Raw genomic sequence first — 27,141 nt, 5'->3', positions numbered from 1 at the left:
TTACATTTCCATCCATGTAACATGCGCGCTCGCGCGCTCGTATCAATTGGTAATGTCGCGCGCTCGTATCAATTGGTAACGTTGATGTTATTGAATACCTCAGTTGAAAGTTCAGTCTTCCATTCCATCTGTGTGTTGTTCTTGGTATTCATCCTCCAATCTAGCCAGGTAAGATGCTAACTATAATGTTACTCACACTCTTGACTTCAGTTTCTGCATGAAATCATAAACAGGCAGAATAACAGCTGAGCCAGCTAGCACCATGTTAGCTAACGTTAAAGCTAGCCTCATCTATGTACAGTATGTTCCTAATGTCGGTGTAACTTAAACTTTTGTTAATGCCAAACATGAGACATATCTGTTGACTTCTGTATATGAATTGAACCAGAAAGAGGCACGACAGCTGAGCTAGCTACAGTAACTTAGCACAATGTTTCATTGGCCTAGATAGCTAACGTTAGTGTGGAAGAATTTAGATGTTTTAGCTATTAGCACTTTTGATGCCACTAAACATGGTTTAGTCAGCTAAAAAGTACCCTAGTGTAGAACATGACTCAGAACCTCTGTTACCTCACTGAAAACTCAGAGCCTCCTTTCACAGGCACTTTTAACATCATTCGTGATTTCTTATTTGTCATTTAACAGTGATGGTAGACATCGACAGCAAGCATGCCCAAAAGAAAACGGAGTGTAGAACCTGCAGCCCAAAGCTCTCCTCCTACATGCATCCTTCATGTACCATCCATGTCTGATCATGGGGATTTCACGCCCCTCCGTAAAATTAAAGGATCTGCTTCAGAAAAACTGCAACTGCTTCAAAAGATCCGGGATAGACGTCTCAACCAACCGCATGACTCCCCATGTCGTATGCAATCAGTATGTGATCAGATCCCGGCAACTCTTCCTGATGACCTAGAAAGAGTAGGATATCACAGCAAGTGTTATAAGCACTTTGTCCGCCACTTTCATCGTCTGGGAGATGATACAGAACCAGGGCCATCAACCTCATCATGGCATCACTCTCCTCGTAAACCAGGAGGTTCTGCTGAACCCATCTTCCCGCCAGAGTGTATATTTTGTGAGAAAGTTGAGACCAAAGATGCTCATCGCAATACTGAGAGGCCTACAACCTTCCCATCCTTTAAAAACAAAGAAAATGCATGGGAGCAAATCGAAACACGGGCTGAGAAAATGGGTCTCTATCGACTCCATCGAAAGGTGAAAAACAAAGACCTCTTTGCATGTGAGGCCAAACACCATCCGTCATGTTTTAAAGCTTTCCGCACAGCATTCTACAACTATGAGCGTGCGATTCACAGAGCCGAAGCACCAAAGGAGCAGGCTTGCATGTCAGCCGCCCATGAAAAGGCATTCAACTCAGTACTGGAACACATTCAAACCCAGGTCATCCAGCAGAATAAAGTTCTACAGCTTTCTTCCTTGCGCTTGCTCTATGTCGAGGAACTGAAACTGAATGGATATGAGAACTCAAATTATCGGTCAGAGAAACTACTGAAACGCCTACAGAATGACCCAATCAAGGAGCATATCCACTTCACGAAGGTTGATCATGACAAATGTGATGTCATTTCTTTCTGGCTTGTGCACAGCTCAAACATAACAGTTTCCAATGCTCTCGCACGAGCATTCACACTCGGAAGCACAAACAAGAACCAAAATGTTGCCCTCCAACTTCGCCAGGGTATTCTACAGGCTTTCAGAGAGTGTAAAGACCAACCATGGCCACCAACAGCTGAAGACATGGAGCTCAATCCTGAAGACATCCTACCTCCAGACCTTGTCCGCTTTCTCAGCGTGCTAATGACTGGCAAGGAGGGCATCGAGACAGAAAAGGTGAAGCGTCTGGTCTTCTCCATTGGACAAGATCTGTGCCGTGCAGTGTCAGATGGAAAATGGAAGTTACCAAAGCACATTCTCCTCTGTGTGACTGTAAGGCACCTGTTCCGAAGCAAACAGCTCACCACAATACTACACAGGCTTGGACACTCTGAGAGCTACGATTTCGCCTTGGAGTTGGAAACTGCTCTCGCCAAGGTCCTGGATGAAGTCTCAACTTATCGTACACCACAAATTGTGACAGGAGAGGGCAACCTTGTATTCCACTGTGAGTGGGACAACTTGAATAAAACCACTACCAGTGTGCACGGCAGCAACATTGTAAACAGTGCTGGAGGAATCATGGTGCAGGAGGTCAAGCCCGGGTTCGAGAGCAGCAAGGACCGAATGCTACCTACCATCAATAGGTCACAACAGCGTAGCCTGAAGGTCGACACACCAAAAACTCTCCCACCCTTGCACTTTACTCGCGTTGGCCCGAAGTTCCCTGAAGGCTCATCATTCACACCGCCAGCAGAGAATGACACAGTCTATGCCACTACGATGCAAGAGTACTACATCTGGCTCTTCATCAGATACATCGGAAGCTGTGGCCTGCAGCCTGTGCCTGGGCTAGGGGGTTTCACCTCTGCAACTGGTTCTCCCCCACCCAGCAAATCAACAGTCGACTACTGCACGCCTATCCACCAACCGATCACAGACAACGCAGTTGTTCGTGAGCTACTGAAGCGTTCCGAGGCAGCAACTGCTGAGGTGGGTCAGAGATGGGTCCTGAATACATTTGATCTGGGTGTCTGCATGAAAGCCCTTCCCATCATCTGGCGCTGGCCAAATGAATTTGCTAGTCATGTAGTAACGATTGGACCCTTCCACACATCCATGAACTACATCGGGATGCTCACTGGACACAAGATGCGTGGTTCTGGATATGCAGAGATTCTCTTTGAGGCACAACTAGTAACAAGTGGATCTCTCAAAGGCCCAAAGACTCTGACGATTTCGATGAAAATGATGATGACTGACTCAGTGTAGAATCACTAATGCTAATGATGTTTATCTAAAACAAGCAAGAGAAGAGTGGTCACATTGAGTGCTCGGACTATTTTGACAGTTGTAATATTTAGAAAAATAAAACTTTGTGTTAACGTCTGTGTAGACGGACCTTAATATGAGTCTATTATTTCGTAAAACTGTGATTATTTTGTAAATAAAGCACTAATTAGCATACTAGTATACCATAGACACATGTAATCATGTTATGAATAGTTCTATCATGATCTATGCCCTTCAAAACATGGGTCTAGACACCTTCATTTTTCAATTATCTGCAATATTGGCTGAGATATGTCAAAAATCGTTTTTTTGATAATGGCAGCAGTAATTTGCATAAAAATGGTATGTGGGACATTTTTTCAGCTTGGGGCCATAGCTAGTCATTTTCTACACATTTTTTCCAATCTAGAAACACTGATTAGAAGTATATCTCCGGGGGGTGCAGGGGGACCTAGTCTTCCTACTAGACTAAATGCTTTGGTGAAAATTTGATGACTAAACTCAAATGGTAAAAAAGTTACGGCCCAGACAGACACAGACCCACAGAAGTGATTACAAAACCCTGTCTCGTGCTTTGCAGGGGATGGGCTAACGATCTGAATGAGAGATGTCGCTGAGCATCACACTTCTTTTCTCTGACATCACACTTCTTTTCTCTGGCATCACACTTCTTTTCTCTGGCATCACACTTCTTTTCTCTGGCATCACACTTCTTTTCTCTGGCATCACACTTCTTTTCTCTGGCATCACACTTCTTTTCTCTGGCATCACACTTCTTTTCTCTGGCATCACACTTCTTTTCTCTGGCATCACACTTCTTTTCTCTGGCATCACACTTCTTTTCTCTGGCATCACACTTCTTTTCTCTGGCATCACATTTCTTTTCTCTGGCATCACACTTCTTTGCTCTGGCATCACACTTCTTTTCTCTGGCATCACACTTTTCTCTGGCATCACACTTCTTTTATCTGGCATCACACTTCTTTTCTCTGGCATCACACTTCTTTTCTCTGGCATCACACTTCTTTTCTCTGACATCACACTTCTTTTCTCTGACATCACACTTCTTTTCTCTGGCATCACACTTCTTTTCTCTGGCATCACACTTCTTTTCTCTGGCATCACACTTCTTTTCTCTGGCATCACACTTCTTTTCTCTGGCATCACACTTCTTTTCTTTGACATCACACCTCTTTTCTCTGACATCACACTTTTCTCTGGCATCACACTTCTTTTCTCTGACATCATACTTCTTTTCTCTGACATCATACTTCTTTTCTCTGACATCATACTTCTTTTCTCTGGCATCACACTTCTTTTCTCTGGCATCACACTTCTTTTCTCTGGCATCACACTTCTTTTCTCTGGCATCACACTTCTTTGCTCTGGCATCACACTTCTTTTCTCTGGCATCACACTTTTCTCTGGCATCACACTTCTTTTCTCTGGCATCACACTTCTTTTCTCTGGCATCACACTTCTTTTCTCTGGCATCACACTTCTTTTCTCTGGCATCACACTTCTTTTCTTTGACATCACACCTCTTTTCTCTGACATCACACTTCTTTTCTCTGGCATCACACTTCTTTTCTCTGACATCATACTTCTTTTCTCTGACATCATACTTATTTTCTCTGACATCATACTTATTTTCTCTGACATCATACTTCTTTTCTCTGACATCATACTTCTTTTCTCTGACATCATACTTCTTTTCTCTGACATCTTCAATACACTTGGATGCACATTATCTGGTCCATAGCTAATTATCATCTCTCAACTTTCTTTGCTGCTACTTTAGGCCGACTTCTGCCACCGATACCTGGATCTCCTCTGTAAGCCCTTTCTCACTACCTAGATCGATTCCCTCAGCTTCAGGTACACCAGTGGTAACCCCCATACTTCCAGAGGCTGTTCTGTCTCACTCTTCCCTCCAAGACTTCAAGCAATCTCTCGTCATCCCTCAATTCTGACCCATGGTCCTGATTACCACCATTAGCCTTTACTAACCCAACCATCTTAATTACTAGTTTGAGTGTTTCCTCCCCTCTTGATCCTTTCCTTCTTTTTCTTCTGCTCGTTCGTCCTATTTTGCTAGTTCTTGCTCCTCCATGAGCATCGCTGCTGTAAAAATAGAAATAAAAAACAGGTTATTATTCGGTGAGGTTTTTGTGAAATATTTAAAAAAACAGAATCGTATTATTGCGCAGTGTGACTGAAAAATGACGCGTTCGGAAGGCTTCGAAACAGACGGAAAAGGGAACAGAAGGCGTCGGACGTTGAGGAAGAAGAAGCGTTATCGCCATGTGAACGCAGAGCCAACCATCGCCTCCGGGGGGGGGGGGGGGGGGGGGGAAGAGGGGGGACGTCGAGATGCGCGCGTAGCGTGGAATGGACCACGGAGAAACGCTGAGGAGCCGCCTCGGTCGGCGTTTCGCCCGGCGACGGAATCCTACAAAGGGACGGATATACATAGCGCTCCATTTTATCAGCGGGACAAACTACCGGATCCGTGTCGCATAACCGCGTTTGCGAGTTGCGGTTGTTATCTTGCGGGAATCTGAGGTAAACATTTGGCCATCGGTGGCGGCGTTCCGGCTCGAGCGACATGTCCCTGGCGTACGTGCAACCGAGACAGCAACGAGGCAAGAGCGAGGTCAATCAGGCTGCCATTCAAAAGGTGAGAACGGCGTTCAGGGCTTGGGGGCGACGTGAGAGCCGCACGTCGTGCAGGGAGATCGATCGGCTCCGTCTGAGGAACCGCACGGCCGTGAAGACAGTGTAATCGATTGGTTATAACGCCATAGGAATCCAGAGTCCCGATGCCGTCACAGGAGGATATTCTAATTCTGTCTGTGTACCTCCGCGTTTGTTGAGCATTTCACGATTTCCAACATGTGCATCGTGACGGGCCATCGTGACGTCACGACGCACGCACGATCCCAATTTATATGGACGTCTCGTTTGACCTTGACGACCTCTTTAATTTTTTAATCGTTTTGTCCCAGACCTACGAAACCACTAATGATGGTACCCTAAACAGGTAGTTGGACAACAACGACCACAACGAAGTATATCGAACAGATCAATCAAATGTTCTACAAAAGACTTGCTCACACACACACACCTGAGGTACATGCGCATTGCTGAGAGAAATGTAATCTCATTAATTATATATGTGAAATGTTCCAATTGTGGCCATTTATTTATATATCGTATTCATGGAGATTGGAGCGAGAGAGAGATTGGAATGGGTCGATTTTATTATGTGCGGCGGTCATCTTCTTCTTCATTATCGCCGCCTCCAAAGGTGGATGGAGGTTATGTTTTCACTCGTCTGTTTGTGAACAAAATATATCAAAAAGTTGTCGACGGATTCGGACGAAATTGGGCAGAGATGTAGCGTATGTCACAAGGACGAAAGTATTAGATTTGGGTGACGATCCGGATTCGGCTACTAGAATTTTAAAAGTGATTTTTCACCATTGGGAGATAGGTCCAAAACGATACATAGCTGGATAGCTCAAAAGGGTGTGCACGGATTTGGACGAAACTGGGTGGAACGGTTGGGTGTCTGACGAGGACAAAGAGATTCCATTTTGGTGAAGATCTGAATATGAATTCGGATATGAGAATTATTTAATTTTTTAAGTGATTCTTCACCATTGGGAGAAAGGGCCAAAAACGATACATTGCAGGATATTTCAGTTGTGGACGGATTTGGACGAAACTTGTTGGACAGGTTGTGTGTGTGACAAGGAAGAATCGATTATATTTTGGTGAAGATCTGAATACGGATTCGGATATGAGAATGATTTAATTTTATTAAGTGTTTCTTCACCATTGAGTGATATAGCCAATCAGGCGGAGGTGTGCTATCTACTGACTGCCGTTCTAGTTTTAAGTTAGTGTTTATTATCTCCGCCACCTCAGGTGGATGGAGGTTGTTTTCACCCCCTGTCTGTCTGATTGTGAACAGGATATCTCAAAAATTTGTGGACGGATTCAGACGAAACTTGGTGGATGAGTTGGGTAGGTGACAAGAACAATCCGATTTGATTTTGGTTCAGGTCTGAATCCAGATGTGACCCATCAGTAGCAGTGGGATACAAAATGTTACCTGTTCAGCCTGGTGAAGGTATGCGCTGTACCGAGTGCCATTCTAGTTTAAATAATATATGTATTCTGGTATTTGGGAAATCCATGCACAATAATCCTTTTGGTGCTACTAGTAGTGTTGAGATATCGTATTTATGTTTATTAATTATTTATTTTAAGCAAGGCTCATGTGGAAGGATGGATGAATATATATATATTTATATACAGGGTCATGGCTCGTGGAAGAGGTAGGACACGGAACAAATCAGGACACAACATAGCAAAGGAAACAGCTGGGGAAAGGGGAAACACCAATGGCAGGGCAGAGGGAGAAAGTCAACAGACAGACAACCAAGGGATGCAGGTAACAAATGTTACGTGTTCCTCTACGATCTCCTGGTCTCGGTACACCTCCGAACCCCGAGAGGAGCCACAGCAGAAAAATATGTTACTCTGTGTTAGAAATCAATAGTGAAACCACCAATGATTATAAATGAACAAATAATATATTGAAAATCGCACAGGAATAACGGTACAACAAATGGCAATTAAGAGTGCACTCTATATACCATTAATAAAGTCAGATAACTCACTGCTCCCAGCGAGGGAAAAGGACACTCCTCAATGTCTCTATAACCTTTTCCAAGGCGAATGTGATTCGCTCCAGCGGTTGCTCGAACGATATCCAGTCGAAGCCCGAATCTCGCTCTCCAGTCGATATTTGAATCGCGTACAGTTGACAATGGTGATCGCCCCGCCGAAACTGTACAACGGCGCCCTTCAGAGGGGCACCTTCACCGCTCACTCAGCGAACCGCAACGTGATTGGAGACGAAGCGGTCGCACACACACATCCCCGACAAACGGTAGGATGTTGGGGTGAAGATGACGCGAGGCAAAACCTTTGTAGGTGTCCGAAGCGCGGGGTTCAAAATGGACGACGGCTCTTACTTGAGCCGATGCGACTAGGCGAGGATTCGTCGAAATCTCAGCGCCCAAATCTGACGACGCAGATTTTCCACTCCAGCGATAATTCCTATCGCCGGATGTCCCTTCAAGGAACTCAAAATTCCCTCGCGACTTTCGGCAGACCAGGCTCGCTATGGAGCCTTGACGTCACGCGTCTTCTCCAACTTTGCTCGCGCCGCCTCGTCCTCTTCACCTCGTCTTCCGGTTCGGTTTCCTGTATCATTTTAAGTTAACCTTTTAAACTTTAGATAGCTGTTCCTGAATAATAAACCTTTTGAGAATAATAATAGTACATAATATCAGAAATATGTCAAGTGGGTGAAAACCACAACAGTGGAAGTGACGAATCCGTAACACTTCCCCCCCTCAAGAAAGAAAGTTTGAACACAGCGAAAACTTTCTTTGCATGCAAACTCTTTAAACAATGCAAACAAACAAAAATTTAAACATGCAAACTCTTCACTCTACTCTGGACATGCTGCTACTGCTTTCTCAGCAATGGATGGAGGTCCTCAATGCCAAACAGGAAATTAGAGCTGTCTCCCTTGACATATCACGTGCCTTCGATACAGTCTGGCACCCCGCTCTGCTCACCAAACTCTCCTCTGTTGGTATCCATGGAAATCTCCACGCATGGCTGGCGGACTTCCTCTCGAGTCGTAGTCAACGTGTGGCCCTGAATGGGTTTCTCTCATCTCCTCTTCCTGTTCAGGCTGGAGTTCCCCAAGGCAGTGTTCTGGGCCCTGTGCTTTTTCTGGTCTTCATCAATGATCTCTCCGACTCTCTTGAAAATCCTCTCTATCTCTTTGCTGATGACTCTACTCTCTGTCGCTCCATTCTTCATCCCTCAGATCGGCAGTCTGCAGCCTCCTCACTCTCTGCAGACCTGGACAAAATAACAGACTGGGCAAACAAGTGGAACATGTCTCTCAATCCTGACAAATCTCACACTCTTACGATGTCTCTCCGAAAAGACCGACTGGACAACCCTCCCATCTACTTTCTGAATAATCCTCTCCATGAAGTTCTGTCACTCAAACTTTTGGGTCTCACTATCTGCCATGATCTTTCCTGGGAAAACCACATTTCAAATCTGGCCTCTAAAGCCAGTCGCCGACTGGGCATCCTCCGTCGTGCGAAGTCCTTCCTTGGCACACCTGAGCTCACCACGTACAAGGCTTTCATCCGCAGCTCAATGGAATACTGCTCTCCCCTCTGGGCTGGTGCTGCTGCCTCACACCTAGCTCGTCTTCACGCTGTTGAAAGCAAAGCATTCAGAATCATTGGAATCTCCCGCGATGAAGCTAACTCCAAGGGCCTCTCACTCACTCACCGCAGGCAGGTTGGTGGTCTTTCCGTCTTCTACCGACTCCTCTCCGGCCTTGCCCCCCCAGCTCTCTCTGGGCTCTGTCCCCCAAATATTCCTACAGGTCGCACAAGATCTGCCTGCAACCCTCTTATGGTTAAACTGCCAAAATCAAGACTCTCTGCTCACCTTCACTCCTTCATTCCTCTTTTCTCCCGCTTTTGGGACAAACTCCCTCACTCTCTTCAATCCCACTCCACCCTCCAGGTCTTTAAAACAGCTGTTCACCACCATCTCTTATCTTCCCCCATCCAAAATCTTGATCTTTTCTATCCCCGATAATTTCACCCCAATTCCACTTTTTGAAATACCAACTTCTGTCCTGGAAGTCCTTGGTGTCCTTGTGTTTTATACTTCTCCCACCCCCCCCCACCCCCCCACTTCCCACGCCTCCTCCCCCCAAGCCCTCTCCCTCCCACACATCTCCCTGCTCTTAAATGTTGTGTGCTCTCAAGTGTTTGTGTGCTTCCCATTCTCTTGTCTTCCGCTCCCTCTTTTTATATATTTTGTTTGTCTGGTTGATTTGTTTGTGAAGTAAATGTCAGCTCTTTCACAAGCCTCGATTCAGTATTTAAAAAAAACAAAAAAAAAAACAAACAAACAAAAATAAACTCACAACCCAAATCACCAATTCCCGTGAGCAACAATTATCAACATCTCAAAAATAAAGCAACAAAATTTCACACAACCCACACATTTTTCCAAAGTTAATTCACTCTGGACAAAGCATCAGCAACGACATTGTCCCTGCCCTTTACATGTTCAATTTCCAAGTTGAACTCCTGCAAAGCCAAACTCCATCTCATCAACCTCTGATTTTTATTTTTCATTTTATGAATGAAGGTTAAGGGGTAGTTCAAAATCCAAAGTCAAGCAAATCTACAGCACTTTTCCCCGGGAGGCCGAGCTGAAAGCCAGGTTCCATGGTGGTTGGGTGGTGAGGCCTGGAAGTATTCACGACATGGACGCCTTTAGGAACGTGGAGTTCACGGTTAGTCCGTGCAGGAAAGTTCACTACATGGACGCCTTTAGGAACGTGGCGTTCATGGTTAATCCATTTAGGAATCTTGGCTTGGCGGCTCCGCAGCATTCAGTGCTTCAACTTTTCCGAACTTTCATAATAATTACGGTGGGACTGCTTGTCACTGTAGTCACATGAATAGCGGTCTCCTTCTCGGCCACGACTCTGACAATCCTTCCTTCTGGAGCTGCCGTAACTCTGGGAGCCTCCATAATAATATAGATTGCGGCCACCACCAAAACTACTACTCCGTTGTCCTCTTCTGTAGCCCCCCACGACACCTAAGAAATGCCTTCCCTACTGTTATGGTCCGACCCTCCAACTCCTTGCTATTCAGATCCTTTTCTGCATCTCTGGCGTCCTTTGAGTTTTCAAACGTGACAAAGCCAAACCCTCTTGACTTTTGTGTCTCCCTGTCTTTTATCAGCAGCACTTCCAAAAGCGGTCCATATTTGCTGAAGCCAGACTCCAGAACATCTTCCTTGGTTTTGATGTTCAGTCCCCCTACAAAGAGCTTGCCAATATTGCCTCCATCCCTGACCTGCGTGTGCTGACACTTAGTTTCCGGGTACTTCCTCCTAGGCTTTTCAACAAACATCGGGTTACCAGAAACTTGACCACCGGCCAAATCATTCCCGATAACGAAAGATACTCCCTCGACAGGAAGAGTGGCTTGTAAACCTACGGTGACCGGTCCGAACACCAAATCAGACTCCAAATGGATGACATGAAGTGGAGCTCTAATACAGCCACCAATCCCCTGTAAACGAACACTATCACCAGTTGCCGTCTCCTCTGACAATGGCAAAATGCCTTCAAGCATCAAAGACTGATGTGCTCCTGTGTCCCTCAAGACCCTAACCGGTTTCTGGTTAGTCGAGTCTCCATCCAAGGACACAAATCCCTCAAATAAATGGTTGGTACCCCTTTTGAGGGCGATTTCTCACATTTGCCATTGCATTCGGAGTTGTACTAGTCAAACTTCGCTCCTGATTTTCCTTTCCCAGAGCATAACAGTGGGACATCAAGTGTCCCGGTTTATGGCAAAAAGCGCAAGTAGGCCCGGAGGAGAACCTCGTGGTCTGCCTCGAGCCCCCCGGAGGATACTTCTGCCTTGGAACTGTTGTCTTCTGATTTCTAGAAGTCGTGGTATCAGAGTGGTCCTCATAGTCATCTCGAGGCCGCCCCCATGAACTTTCGTTCTCCGCCCCTGATGTACCATAGCTCCCCTGGCTAAGTCTAGGCGAGAAGTTAGGTTTGTGGAACCCCATCTTGTGTGTTAAGGCATAGTCATCTGCCATGGTTGCTGCCTCATACAACTTTGGTACTTTCCTTTCCTCCAGATGTACTTTAATGTCCTCGTGGACACACTTGGAATTCCTCCACCAGGATCAATTGTCGCAATAGTTCGAAGTCTTTCCCGACCCCTTTTGAATCACACCACCGATCAAACATGGTTTCTTTCATTCTGGCAAACTCCACATGGGTCTCACTCTCCCTCTTTCTGGCGTTGCGGAATTTTTGACGGTAAGCTTCAGGGAGCAATTCATAGGCTTTGAGAATGGTTTTCTTCACTATCTCATAATCTGCACATTGCTCAATCGGTAAAGCCGAATAAATATCCTGAGCTTTACCCACCAGAACACTTTGCACTAACATGGTCCAGGACTCCTCCGGCCATTTTGTCATTCGAGCCACTTGCTCAAAGTGTAAAAAAAACTTGGCTACCTCCTTTTCATTGAAGAGTGGAACCAGCCTAACATGTCTGCCAACATCCCAGGTGTTCTGACTCGGTGTCGAACCAGTCAGCATGGATGGTACCTCTCCCCGTTCTTTCATTAAATCCAGCTCCTCGAGTTTAATTTCCTGCTGAAGCGCTGAGTCCCGTTCCCTTATCTCCCTTTCGGCTTTTCTCTCCTCTGCTTTTTTCTCTTCTAACCTTTCTTCGAGTTCTCTTGCAGCTCTCCTTTCCTCTGCTTTTTTCTCTTCTAACCTTTCCTGGAGTTCTCTTTCCTGTGCTGCTCTTCTTTCCTCGAATTCTCTCTCCTGTGCTGCTCTTCTTTCCTCGAGTTCTCTTTCCCTTGCTTTTAACCTTTCCTGGCTCTGCAATTGCATCTCCATTTTTTGGAGCTCCACATTTTCTTGTTCTTCTGGTAACCAATCCAAGGCTCCCTCTTTCCATGTTCCTAGTTCCACCATAGATTCTATCACCACTGTCTGCATCTCTGTTTTCTTTATTTTAGCTCGGACCTCCAAGCTAAAATGTTTGGCCAATATCAAGAGTTCCGATTTTAGTAACGCTCGGAACTGTGCCTCACTAGGGGTCGCTGCAAACTTCTCTGCGTCAAACTCCATGGTGACTATCCGTTAGCACCTGTTAACCTTCACACAATAAATTTCCCAAAAAAAACAACCAAAAAAATTTTGTTTTGTTTTTTGACAAATTTGGGAATGTTGGAAAATATTCCAAAATTGGAAAATTTGGGAATGCTTGGGAATTCTATCCTGGACGAAGACCCAATTTCGAGCCCACGAGTCAATTGGACGAGCCCCCAATTTCTGTTACGTGTTCCTCTACGATCTCATGGTCTCGGTACACCTCCGAACCCCGAGAGGAGCCACGGCAGAAAAATATGTTACTCTGTGTTAGAAATCAATAGTGAAACCACCAATGATTATAAATGAACAAATAATAAATTGAAAATCACACAGGAATAACGGCACAACAAATGGCAATTAAGAGTGCCCTCTATATACCATCAATAAAGTCAGATACCTCACTGCTCCCAGCGAGAGAAAAGGACACTCCTCAATGTCTCTATAACCTTTTCCAAGGTGAATGTGATTCGCTCCAGCGGTCGCTCGAACGATATCCAGTCGAAGCCCGAATCTCGCTCTCCAGTCGATATTCAAATCACGTCCAGTTGACAATGGTGATCGCCCCGCCGAAACTGTACAACGGCACCCTTCTGAGGGGCACCTTCACCGCTCACTCAGCGAACCGCAACGTAATTGGAGACGAAGCGGTCGCACACACACATCCCCGACAAACGGTAGGATGTTGGGGTGAAGATGACGTGAGGCAAAACCTTTGTAGGTGTCTGAAGCGCGGGGTTCAAAATGGCCGACGGCTCTTACTTGAGCCGATGCGACTAGGCGAGGATTCGTCGAAATCTTAGCGCCCAAATCTGACCGCAGATTTTCCACTCCAGCGATAATTCCTATCGCCGGATGTCCATTCAAGGAACTCAAAATTCCCTCGCGACTTTCGGCAGACCAGGCTCGCTATGGAGCCTTGACGTCACGCGTCTTCTCCAACTTTGCTCGCGCCGCCTCGTCCTCTTCACCTCCTCGTCTTCCGGTTCGGTTTCCTGTATCATTTTAAGTTAATCTTTTTAACTTTAGATAGCTGTTCCTGAATAATAAACCTTTTGAGAATAATAATAGTACATAATATCAGAAATATGTCAAGTGGGTGAAAACCACAACAGCGGAAGTGACGAATCCGTAACACAAACAATGAGTGGTAGGGGAGAAAGCCAGGGATGGGCAAGATGGATGCATAAGCAAAGTTTTGGGAGGATTGGGTGTGGTTTAACGGGTGTACAAAAGATCATGGTTTTGGATGGGGATGACTTGAGAGTGTGGTGAACAGCTGTCTTGAACACCTGGAGGGAAGAGTGAGATTAAAGAGTGTGTGGAAGGTGGTTCCACAGGCGGGGGAAAAAAGAGGAATAAATGAGTGGAGGTCAGCAGTGTTTCTGGATTTAGGCTGTTTCACTAGGAGGGGGTTGCTGGTGGACCACGGGCATCCTGCAGAAACATGGGAAGGACAAAGCGCAGAGAAGGCAGAGGGTGCAAGACCACATATTCATGGAGATGTGGAGGGAAGCAAGTGAGCAGCAATGCTCAATACTACCTGTTGGCATAATAATATTACGTTTGTGGGGGTAGATAATGGAATACCATAGTACAGATAGGATTTTACAGGTGTAGCATGGACCGTGGACACGTCGGAGACATCTCAATATAATTAAGTAGGGGAACTGGAGCTTAAGATTGTTTATGTGTCTTTACACGGGGGGTAAAGTGATGTTAACTAGTTAAGGATTAAGGTTAGTTTCCCCCAGTATGTGATTGCCTCCTGTGGTTTTTTCCCCTACGTTTTTACATTTACAAGGCCAGCCATTCAACTACCTCCATTAACCAACAACAACCGACATAACTGCCGACAGAACCCAGAACATTCCCGATCGGGCTAAACCCCGCCTCCATGAGGAGATCGTAACTGGCAGGCTATGCTCCGAGCTTCGTCATTGGTTGAGGAGACATGTGGTGATTCAATGGGGCTCGGCAATTGGCCAGTGTGACATCAGAGCGAGAAAGTTCTCGGGAAAAGGGACCGTTGAAAGAAGAATCGCTCTCGGTGGTTTTTGCTCGAAGAGGAAGGTTGGCCATCTTTGGTTTGTGCCTGTGAGGAGAAGGCTGGCCTCTGTGGTGCACTTTTGAAGAGAGTGGGGAGCTCTTGGCTGCGTGGGCAGCATTGTGAGGGAGCTTTTGGCTGTGGTGTTATTTTCAGAACAAAAGAGGGCTGTCTCGGCTGCTTGCTCATGCCTGGGCGTTTTTCGACGCGCGGCGCCGCTGCCGTCATTTTGGGTCGCTCAGGCATGGGAACGGCTGAACTTGACCATCGCCACCACTCGCTGAAGATACCCATGTGGAGACGGATAATGCCGGCACGAAAAGAAAACATTTTATTTTATTCAACAACTCTTTCCCCTTTGTGTCGTATTTGTGACTGAGTGGCGATGTCTCAAAGTAGAATTTTAGTTTTTACTTCACCCTTTATTTCACCACCTTCGTATTACTGTTACGGCCTGAAGCACACCAAGCCAAGCCTTCAATCACACTGTCTTTATTTATGGATTATCACACGAAAATCTCTTCCTACACATAAAACAAAGAAGGGAGAGAGGGAAAAACCAGATTAGGCCAGTCCAAGAGTAGGCAGGTCCAAGAGTAGGCCGGTCCAAGAGTAGGCCGGTCCAAGAGTAGGCCGGTCCAAGAGTAGGCCGGTCCAAGAGTCGGCCGGTCCAAGAGTAGGCCGGTCCAAGAGTAGGCCGGTCCAAGAGTAGGCCGGTCCAAGAGTAGGCCGGTCCAAGAGTAGGCCGGTCCAACAGTAGGCCGGTCCAAGAGTAGGCCGGTCCAAGAGTAGGCCGGTCCAAGAGTAGGCCGGTCCAAGAGTAGGCCGGTCCAAGAGTAGGCCGGTCCAAGAGTAGGCCGGTCCCAGAGTAGGCCGGTCCCAGAGTAGGCCGGTCCCAGAGTAGGCCGGTCCCAGAGTAGGCCGGTCCCAGAGTAGGCCGGTCCCAGAGTAGGCCGGTCCAAGAGTAGGCCGGTCCAAGAGTAGGCCCCAAGGCAGGCCCAGCACGAGAGGGTAGGAGTCGGCAAGTCCACGAGTAGGCCCCAAGGCAGGCCCAACACGAGAGGGTAGGAGTAGGCAAGTCCACGAGTAGGCCCCAAGGCAGGCCCCAGTGGTCGGCAGCCAGAGTTCGATCGTCACCCTTCAGGTGGAGAGATTGCAGCTGGACACTCGACAACCCCCAAAAAAGCACTCTGCCATGAGCCCTGCTCCAAAATGGCCACTCACTCCTCTGAATCACCTTCCTGGCCACTCCCCCGCCCCACAGCCAATCATAGGCTTTATACACATGGACCAAACCACTTGGTCTAACTCACAGGGGGGTGTGGGGGAAGGAAGAAGAAAAAGGTCACAAACCGTAACATTACCTTTACTTTCATTAAATTCTTGTGTTGCAATTTTTATTTATCGTGTTGTGTCTGTTCATTGTGGGTTTCGGATTAAACCTGTGTGTTTCCTTTCACGTAAGCGCTTTGTTTCCTTCACCCGCAAGCGACAAACCAACCGTCAATTCTGGCTACTCACCTCGGAATTGAGGATCATTCCGGTTATCCATCACCCAGTGGTCTTAATCGCTGGGTGACACGACGATAATAAGGGATGGTGGCAGACGAGCTAAAGGATTGGTATAGTGGTGTTGTGCTGTTGTGATGAAGGATTAGAGTGGAAGTCGCACTCGGTGAGATTGTTCCACAGACGAGATAAGTGTGGGGGAAAGAATGTAGCTTTCACTTGAGGCAACAAGGTATGGGCTTATGTAAGAATGCGAACAATCAGAAGTGCCTGAATGGGCAGATGAGGACAAGACCACCAACCTGCTTGCAGTGAAAAAGGTGCACATCCTGAGGAGCAGCATTCTGCCAAGAAAAGTTACAGGCACTTTGATTCATTCATCAGTCTGTTCCAATCTGCTTGACCTGAACCTGAATACACTGTTCTGCTTTTATTGTTACCTCCTCCAATGAAGGTGGATGGAGGTTATGTATCACCCCTGTCTGTCTGTGAGCTGGATATCTCAAAAAGTTGTGGACGGATTCGCATGAATTTGGTGGACGAGATGGGTGTGTGACATGGATGAATAGATTAGCATTTGGTGAAGATCTGGATCTCGCGAGATCTTGGAGACGGTGGCAGGGATTTTCGAAGCTCCACATGGTCTCCACGTTTTCAAAGTTAAGTCTGTTCACAATTGTATTTTGTCGAAACTGTATTTATCTTTCGGTGTGTGAAGTTATAGTGTGCACCTTGGAAGTTTCTCGGTGTTTATCTTTCATAAATTAATCGTCTGTTTGCCGAGTCGCGAGCAAGGCCTTTGCCGCGTCGCGAGCGATTTTAAATCGAAGTTAAATAATTGTTCCCATTTGTATTTTCGTTATAACTGTATTTATTTTATGGTGTGTGTACGTATATTGTGTCCCGAGGAAGATTTTCAGTGCAAATCTTTCATACCTGTATTGAAAATCGTGTTAATTCGTGTCGTGTCTTGAGGCCTTGTACAGTGTACTACAACCTTGAGGCTTTGTTTTTCTCTCAGCGGTCCGTCGTTTGTGATCCAATAACTTTCGTTCTCTGCTTTTCCCAGTCTTTTCACCCCATAGCCTACTTCCTTGTGGAAATCTCAACTCAAAAAAAACAAAAAAAAAAACATTTCCTTCTCTGTTCTTATTCTTGTTCTCATTCGTTTATTCATTCTTATTCGTTCGTTCATTCTTCGACCACGTGTTTCTCCCCCATTTCCCCAGATAGTTTTCACTGTTATTAACCTTCAATGTTTACACTTTCCCCTCAAGTTCTGTATTCCATCATATATTATAACACCTTTTTCTTCTTCTTCTTCAAAAGGCTGCTTTCGACTTGCTCACCAAATCTATTCATCCCAAAAAAAAAATCCATCTCCTATAGTGCCTTTTTTCTACATTCCCTAAACTCTCCTGCACTCCATCCTCCATCCAGCATCCTTAAACGTATTTTTAACTCGAAGGTCACAAGAAACTCATTTTGCAATAAATGTTCATTTCCCATAAATCGTACACTTTCTAAAATCCAATCTCACCCCTCCCCTCCAAATCTTCCCCATAACCCCTCCCCTCCAAATCTTCCCCATCACCCCTCCCCTCCAAATCTTCCCCATCACCCATCCCTTTCAAATCTTCCCCCTTTCCCCTCCCCTCCTAATCCTCCCCATCACCCATCCCTTTCAAATCTCCCCCCTTGCCCCCTCCCTCCTAAACTACCCCCTCACCCCTCCCCTCCAAGACGCCCCCTCACCCCTCCCCTCCTAGACTCCTCCCTCACCCCTCCCCTCCAAATCTCCCCCATATCCCATCCCTTTCAAATCCCTCCCCTTGTCCCTTCCCTCCCAAACTCCCCCCTCACCCCTCCCCTTCAAATCTCCCCACCCTCATTTCTTCTCAATTTCCCCCCTCTCACTCCCCCTCCTCAAAGCATCCTCCCCGCTTCTTCCCCCTTCCAACTCTCACCTCCATCTCCCCCAACCTTCTGCCTCGCTCTTCCCCCTCCTCAAATAACACCTCATTGTGCCTCACCCAATCACCATCAAACCTTTTGTCCGCCCCATCCTTCCCTTTCTCCGAGCTATTCCGAAATCTCTGACACACCTTCAACAGCTCTCCCTACCTCTTCCACCTCTTCCACATCTTACCCTACCCCTCCTCCCCCCTGTTCTGTATCCGATGCTCCCCCTTCCTCTTAATTAACGGTATGGACCTCAAACATCCGGGGCCTTCGTTCAAACTTAATTGATCTCTCCATACAGGTTGCTTCTGTCAAACCAGACGTGATCTGCTTAACAGAAACTTTCCTCCTTCATGATGTCTCTGATTCCTTAGTATCTCTCCCGGGTTACTCCCTCCTCCGGTATGATAGACCTGAGCCTCGTCCTGGAGGTGGGGTTGCTGTCTTTATCAAAAACTCTCTTCCTCACTCGCCCTGCACTGCACTCTCTCCATCTCACCCCCAGGAATACCTCTGGCTACGGCTTCCCCTTCGCTCCCACCTCTTGTTCATATGTGTGTTGTACCGTCCACCAAACAGTGATGACTCCATCTACATCTCGCTGTCTGATAATATGGACCAACTTCTATCTACTCATCCCAACTCTCTCTTCCTCATATGTGGTGATTTCAATTGTCACCATGCCAGTTGGCTGGGTGTGGGTACCTCTCTCACCAGCCATGGCTCCTCAGCAAAGGATTTCTGCGACTCACTGGGACTAACACAATCTGTCAATTTCCCGACCCGGATCTCAGTCAACGGAGCATCTTCTCTTCTGGACTTGGTTATGACTAACTTCCCTGAAAATGTCTGCTGCTCTTCTTCTGTTCCAATCGGATCATCTGATCATGTCCTTGTTAAAGTGGACATCTCTCTGACCATTCTCAGGGAGCCTGCTCAGCGTCGACGCGTCTGGCATTTCACTCAGGCCAACTGGCACGGTCTTCAAGCAGCCATCAATCATCTGCACTGGTCTCCCATCTCTACCACCTCTGACATCAACTCATCCTGGGAATTCTTCCAAAGTAAATTGCTCTCTCTCATGCACAGATTTATCCCATCTCGTCTTCAGTTGTCATACCCTTCCTCCCGTCCATGGTACACGGAATCTTGTGGTGAGGCTGTTGCCCAGAAACACCTTGCATTCGTCTCCTGGAAAGCAAATCCAACGGAAGGAAATCTCATTTCCTTTCACAAAGCCCGAAACAAGTGTGTGTCCACCCTCAGGAGAGCCAGGAAACAATATCTCTCCGTTCTCAAGACCGAACTCTCTTTTCTGTCTCCCTCTTCCAAATCCTGGTGGCGTCTGGTCAAATCTGTTTCTGGTGTTTGTTCCCCCTCCATCCCCTCCCTTACCTCAAACGGCTACACAGCTGACTCCGCACGTGAAAAAGCTGAATGCCTCAACTCTGTGTTTGCCTCTAAATCTTGTGTCCCAAACCCATCCCTCTGTACCCACCATACCCAGTCGTACCCAGCTGCTCCTGGACTCCGTGTCCTTTCCTCCTGACAAGGTGGAAAATTTTCTGTCAACCCTCGACTCTGATTCTGCAACTGGACCTGACGGCATCAGCCCACGGGTCCTAAAATCCTGTTCTTCCGCTCTTTCACTCCCCCTCTCTGTTCTCTTCACCCTCTCTTTTGCTCAAGGTCAACTGCCATCTGCTTGGAAATCAGCCAACATCACCGCTTTGCACAAAAGAGGTGCAAAAACAGATCCTAGCAACTACAGACCAATCAGCCTTCTCCCAATTATCAGCAAAGTCATGGAATCCATCATTGCTTCAGATATGAAATCTTTCCTCTTCTCCAATGGCTTGATCTCTGATCATCAATTTGGTTTCAGACCAGGTCACTCTACTCTGGACATGCTGCTTCTGCTGTCTCAACAATGGATGGAGGTCCTCAATGCCAAACAGGAAATTAGAGCTGTCTCCCTCGACATATCACGTGCCTTCGATACGGTCTGGCACCCCACTCTGCTCACCAAACTCTCCTCCTTTGGTATCCATGGAAATCTCCACGCATGGCTGGCGGACTTCCTCTCTAGTCGTCGTCAACGTGTGGCCCTGAATGGGTTTCTCTCATCTCCTCTTCCTGTTCAGGCTGGAGTTCCCCAAGGCAGTGTTCTGGGCCCTGTGCTTTTTCTGGTCTTCATCAATGATCTCTCTGACTCTCTTGAAAATCCTCTCTATCTCTTTGCTGATGACTCCACTCTCTGCCGCTCCATTCCTCATCCCTCAGATCGGCAGTCTGCAGCCTCCTCACTCTCTGCAGACCTGGACAAAATCACAGACTGGGCAAACAAGTGGAACATGTCTTTCAATCCTGACAAATTTCACACTCTTACGATGTCTCTCCGAAAAGACCGACTGGACAACACTCCCATCTACTTTCTGAATAATCCTCTCCAAGAAGTTCTGTCACTCAAGCTTTTGGGTCTCACTATCTGCCATGATCTTTCCTGGGAAAACCACATTTCCAAGCTGGTCTACAAAGCCAGTCGCCGACTGGGCATCCTCCATCGTGCGAAGTCCTTCCTTGGCACACCTGAGCTCCTCACCACATACAAGGCTTTCATCCGCAGCTCAATGGAGTACTGCTCTCCCCTCTGGGCTGGTGCTCCTGCCTCACACCTAGCTCGTCTTCACGCTGTTGAAACCAAAGCGTTCAGAATCATTGGAATCTCCCGCGATGACGCTATCTCCGAGGGCCTTTCACTTAATCACCGCAGGCAGGTTGGTGGTCTTTCCGTCTTCTACCGACTCCTCTCCGGCCTTGCTCCCCCAGCTCTCTCTCTGGGCTCTGTCCCCCAAATATTCCTGCAGGTCGCACAAGATCTGCCTGCAACCCTCTTATGGTTAAACTGCCAAAATCAAGGGTCTCTGCTCACCTTCACTCCTTCATTCCTCTTTTCTCCCGCTTCTGGAACAAACTCCCTCACTCTCTTCAATCCCACTCCTCCCTCCAGGTCTTTAAAACGGCTGTTCACCACCATCTCTTATCTTCCCCAATCCAAAACCTTGATCTTTTCTACTCCCGCTAATTTCACCCCAAATCCACTTTTTTGAGGTGACTTTTGACTTCTTTCCTGGAAGTCCTTGGTGTCCTTGCGTTTTCTCCCTATCCTGCCTCCCCCAGGCCCTCTCCCTTCAAAAACATCCCCCGATGTCCCTGCTCTCAAATGTTGTGTTTGTGTGCTTCCTCCCCTTCTCTCCCCATATTGTCGACCGCTCCCCTTTTTATATACTTTGTTTGCTTGTTTGTTTGATTTGTTTGTTTGAGAAATGTTAGCTCTTTCACGAGCCTCGACTCTGTTCACAAAAAAAAGAAAAAATAAGTTTTGTCTTAACCCATCCACAAAAAGAGTGTGTGTTGGAAGAGTGTGCACCGGCGTGTGTGACGACTGAGTGTGCAAAAGAGGAGTGTGCACCGGAGTGTGAGGAAGAATGCACAACAAAGTGTGTGGGGGCGCGTGTGCGCCTGGTTGTGCGATGACGGAGTGTATGGGGGGTGCGTGTGCGCCTGGTTGTGCGAGTGTGGAATGGGTCGTGAGGTGTGAGGACGCGGCCCAAGCATCGACACCGTCCGGGGTAGTCCTTAGTGGGACGGGTAACGAACGCGAGTCCCCGGTGAGTTGTGTGCCGCGGAGACCGGAGGGGATCGGTGCTGCGTTGGTCTCGCAAGGACCGGGCATGCGCGATTCGTGCCTCCCGCCCCCGCACGGCACGGTTGGCGCCGTATGGCGGCGGCGGCAAGGGCGGTCGGTCGGGTTCGAGGGGAGGTATGGGTTGTCGGAGCCACGCACCTTATCGGGTGAGGCGCTCGGATGGTGGCCGGTTGGGTCATCGTGCGTGGGACCGCGAGGCCCCGTGCAGGGATGGAGCCCGGCACCTGGGCCCATCAATCCCACCCCCCTCGGATCGTTAATGCCGGACGGACACCCCATACAGGCGACCAACCACCCGCATGGAACGCTCGGCCCTTCGTGGCCGAGCCGTGACCACGTACATCCACATGGAGGGGCTCGTAGTTTAGAGGACTGGAAGTAGTGTATCCCCACGTGGGGGAATGGTACTGACCATTCCTCACACAGGGGGGGGGGGCATGAGCATTAGCTTAGGGGGGTGGCAGTGTTATGCACATGGAGGGGCCAGAAATGGTTGCCTCCATGGGGCACCGAAGCTAGCCGAGGGAGTGCTGGGATAATGTTCGGGATTTAGAAGACCTTAGGGACTGAGAGTTAAGTAGTGACACCTGAATTCTAGAGGGGATGTAGAGAGTTTAGGGGGTTGTTAAAGAAGAGGGTGTGCATAGTGTAAAGGGACGACGAGGGAAGCACGAGTTTCAGGGGAAATTAGTTAGGTAGATGATGCTGTGTGTTTGAGGAATTGTGAGAGAGAATAAATGGAATTGTGTTGAGGTGTGTGGAAATAAGTGGTGTGCGAGATAAATGGCGTGCGAATAAAAGGTGTGAAAGTAGTTGGTGTGGAAGTAAAAGGTGTGGAATGCATGGTGCGAAGGATTGAACGGGGGGAAGTGGAACCCATTCGCGAAAGCCCGGGGGGTAGTGTAAAGCCAGGTAGAGGGCATAGGTAAATTGCATGGATATTGACACCTGTGGTGCGGGTAGTGGAAAGAAGTGCTTTGTAGGGTGCAGTAGACTGTGGAATGGCTGGGCGTGTGGCTTAATTAGTGCATGTGGTTATTGAGGTATGCCGTCACTGGTAGCTTGTCGGCCAGGTAAGGCCGCAGGTAGGCTCTGGGAGTCGGTTAGGATAGTGTGTGAGTGGGGCCCGAGGATCCCAGGGGAGGACCCGGGTTGCCCGATGCCGAGGTGGGCATTGAGGGGGTAAGTGCCAGGGAGGGCCTTCCCCGGTTAGTGTAGTTGTGAGGAGCAGGCAAGCTCGGGAGGCGGCTTCAGTGGCGGAGGTGCGCAGGTAGGTGGACCTGCTGGTGGAACCACATGACCCAGCCCCGAAATTGTGCGAGGGCACAGTGCGAAAATTCGTTGGTGTGAGACCCAAATCTGGAGGGCACCACAGTGTGGGCAATGGGAATTCGGGTTCTTAGAACCACATAGTTTAAAGAGGCCGATTGGCAGGGTACGACCCCGGGTAGTTTAATAGTGTAAATGTTAGTAGAGTAGTTAGGAAGTGAGATCCCTTCGCACCATCCACAGCCAGTCACCACAGAGGACGAGCTTCACACCGTAAGGCTCTGTAAGCCGTTTGGAAGTAAGACACATCATGACGTGAGTGAGACATTGTTTTTGTTCCATTCCTTCCTTCCTGGGAGGGATTTGGAGACAAATTTGGGTTTAGAGGGGGATATGGGGGACAAGACGTAGAGACGAATTGTAAATACAAGGGGAGCTGGGGCCGTGTAGCCAACGGTGGGGGATACGGACGGTTATGGACGAGCTTACTCCACTCACCCTTCCGCGTCCCTTGCACCGCACCAGGTATGGTGGTGCCTGGTCACCTTGTTTATCGCTTGCAACCGCGTGCCTTTCCGTTTGCTTGTTGCGCCTTGTCTTCCCTCCCTGCCCCAGGACCATTTTGGAGGCCGAATTGTGCAGCACCATTACACTTGTGCAGCATCCATGCTGCCGTGTTACACCGGTGCAGCCGACCTGTGCAGCACCTTGCTGCCAGTCCTTTTGCTGCACCCTTGCTACACCTGTGCAGCCAAACTGTGCAGCCCTCCGCTGCCAAACCCACCTTGCTACACCTTTGCTGCACCTATGGACCACAAGCCTTGTGGCCTCGCACCTCTGTTGTGCAGCATCTTGCTGCGATTGCTCTTGCACCTTCGGACCACTTGTTGAGTGGCACTGACGCCACGCAGTTGGACCACGTGAGAGTGGCCCTGTTGGGCAATGAGAAATAAAGAAATTGTGTGCTCTTGTGTGCCAAGAAGGAAGATGGAAGATTTAGATGGCCCTGATGCTTCATATGGCCTGTATGCCGGTCAGGGCCAGCCGGTTTTGTTAGCCGCACACAGAAGATGCAAGATGCAAGCAGCAAGTGCCACATTGAGTGCTTTGTTTCTTTCCTCCAATTCTTTCCTTAAATCCAGGTCCTGGGTCGTAGTATTGTAAATATAACAATGTGCCCACCGGCTATGTGTTTAGTTTGAAAATTCCGGAAATACTCGGATAGTTGTGGGTGTGAGTCTGATAGAATAACTGCTCAACGCTTTCGGAGGGACATATCTCGTGTTAAAAATGTCGCAAACATGGGTCAGAATAAATGTTAGGGTGGATTACACCTATGTGCCACATTACATGTAAACGTAAAATTGCATGCCACACTCTACCGGTCGGTCCGATGTTGGGGTCGACTCGGGCCGAGTCTTGTGAGAGAGGGGGGTAGTGTTGTAGTTTTGGGAATAAAGGTAACCCCCCCCCCCCCCTCTTAGTTAGTTGCACCACAACATGTAGCCTCATTTAGTTTAGTTATTCCTTATTAAATGTAAGCATAGTCCTTTCCTGTGTTAGCATGTGTTGAGCCAGGCCAGTAAATGTAGGTTCAGGTGCTCCTTGGGCTGGAATACCATGTGCTAGGGCCTGGAACTAGTCTGGGAGGCCCGAGGGAGGAGCTCCAGGGGAGTGGCCAGTAAGCGGCAGGCAGCCAATGAATGCTCAAGGGGAGTGGCTAACAACGGCAGCCAGGGGAGGGGCTTGGAACATTCGGGTGAGACTCCGGGGAGGGGCAATAGAGAACCCGAGAGAGAGAAAGAGGAAGACAGAGGTGAGAGACTGCCCGAGACTGCTCCCGAACTAGTTCTCTGTGATCCAGGCTCTGTGTGCACGAACTCTCCCTGCCCTGCGCTCTGCTGCCTATTAATCGCGCTTGTGAGGACGGTCTCTCCCGGGGCCACCTACGCCAACGACCTTCCTACCTGGGCTCCCTGCACGTGCTGCGAACATCCCAAGGGACACGACCAGCGAGCTGACCGGGGCGAACGGCACCAACGACCGCGCCTGGAGCGCGTAATTTTCCTTCCTTCTTTTCCCCGCGTGAGTGAGTGGGCCCTTGTCCGGGGATTAAGTAAGACCGATTAAGTATCTGCTCTGTGTCTCTTTACCCTGATCATTGTAAATTGTATAATAAACCTGTGTTCTTCCTTCCATTTGGTCGTTCACGTCATTTCCACCCATTGGCTTCGCACTGTACGAATCAAACCGCTCAATCGGGTTCAATCATAATTAACAGCACGAGTCACGTGATACGCAAACCGCTCGGGCATATCCGACTAGCGTGACCCGTGCAAGGTCCAGCACCTGTCTTCGTGGCAGTGTGTGTACCGAAGGTATGTGGGGATTCGACCCGATACCCTTCCGCACACTCGCTACGGGGGTGGTGGCTGGAATTGCTCTGCAATCCGCCCCACGAGTATAAAGTGGGTCGTGGACTCGAAGGCCCGAGGAGGAAAAGGGTTTAACCCCCCTCTGTACGTCGACGGGCTCAAGATCCGCAACAATACTATGACATTCCAGACGATTGTGTGCTTCCAACTTTGTGGCAACAGTTTGGGGAAGGCCCTTTCCCTTTTCAGCATGACAATGCCCCCGTGCACAAAGCGAAGTCCATACAGAAATGGTTTGTCGAGATTGGTGTGGAAGAACTTAACTGGCCTGCACAGAACCCTGACCTCAACCCCATCAAACACCTTTGGGATGAATTGGAATGCCGGCTGCGAGCCAGGCCTAATCGCCCAACATCAGTGCCTGACCTCACTAATGCTCTTGTGGCTGAATGGAAGCAAATCCCCACAGCAATGTTCCAACATCTAGTGGAAGGCATTCCCAGAAGAGTGGAGGCTGTTATAGCAGCAAGGGGGAGGGGTGGAGGGGGGTAGGGGGGGACCAACTCGATATTAATGCCCATGATTTTGGAATGAGATGTTCGATGTTTGGGTGTCCACATACTGTTGGTCATGTAGTGTATATGCGCTCTACTGAGTGCTGTTCCAGTTAAAGTTGTGTTCAGCAACTTAGACAAGAGGTATGAACACTTCCCCTTTGAGTTGTCTTGCCTAGGTTGGAGATCTTCGCCGAGCACATAAGGGTGTGATGTTCAGGTGTCCACATACTCTTGGCCATGTAGTTTACATCGATGGGTTAGTTTGATTGGCCTTCTGGAATGACAAGGGAGACATTGAGATTTTCTGCGATTGAAAGATACGTTCCATTTATCAGACCACCATTATGCTATCTATAATTTGAGAAGTACAGGGTGTTCCAAAACGACCTGGACAACTTTGGTTGTTAATATATTTAGTATCACAAATGATACAATGATGCCCTTTATTTTATATGATACAGTAACTCAAAAAGTGTTCTGTATTTTCAGGTCTGGTGGTTTAATGTGAAATAAAATGGCAACTCCACAGGAGAAAGCTCAGTGCATGGAATAATTCATCGAGATGAGATCCGACATGCAAGTTCAGCATAATTTCCGTACAAGGAATGGAAGGAATCTGCCATCGCGGAGTAGTATCATAGAGTGGTACAAGGGGTTTAAGGAGACTGGAAGTAGTCAGAAACAGAAAAGTACCTGTCGACCAAGCACAAGTGCAGCAGACGTTGAACGAGTGCATGAATCATTTCAACAAAGTCCCAGAAAATCAATCCGACATGCATCCAGAGAACTGGGACCAACCACGATGGTACACAGGATTTTAATTTTTAGCCGCGTCGCAGACACTGGTCATAGAGTGCCCTCTGCTGTTGTTGTTGTTCTTCTTGTTCTTCTTGTTCTTGCAGAGAAGACAAAACCTCAAAGCTCCACCCATTCTGGGAACCATAGCTCCACCCATTCTGGGGGAGCCTTCATAT

General features: G+C 48.0%; 2 protein-coding genes across 17 annotated transcripts in view; one reads left to right on the top strand and one right to left on the bottom strand.

Moving 5' to 3' along the window:
• LOC137421260 (GMP reductase 1-like) overlaps positions 1–27,141 on the bottom strand; it is a 905,715-nt gene that overhangs the window by 213,879 nt on the left and 664,695 nt on the right. The gene's annotated exons all lie outside the window — the stretch shown is intronic.
• SS18 (SS18 subunit of BAF chromatin remodeling complex) overlaps positions 5,246–27,141 on the top strand; it is a 212,237-nt gene continuing 190,341 nt past the window's right edge. For 2 of the 15 annotated variants that reach the window (XR_013622369.1, XR_013622368.1), the window contains exon 1: positions 5,247–5,590. Coding sequence is in view for 5 of the 15 variants with exons in the window: in XM_068107146.2 (XP_067963247.2) it covers positions 5,519–5,590 (72 nt within the window). In the remaining 10 variants the exon portion in view is untranslated. Of the gene's footprint in view, positions 5,591–27,141 lie in introns of all 15 variants that reach the window. The other 13 variants (XR_013622370.1, XR_013622367.1, XR_013622371.1 and 10 more) reach the window with 11 other exon arrangements.

This window comes from Myxine glutinosa, chromosome 2, assembly GCF_964187855.1.
Source record: "Myxine glutinosa chromosome 2, kmMyxGlut1.1, whole genome shotgun sequence".
Classification (NCBI taxonomy): Eukaryota; Metazoa; Chordata; class Myxini; order Myxiniformes; family Myxinidae; genus Myxine; species Myxine glutinosa.
Note: the sequence above shows the minus strand (reverse complement) of the source record. Positions and strands in the feature narration are given on the sequence as shown.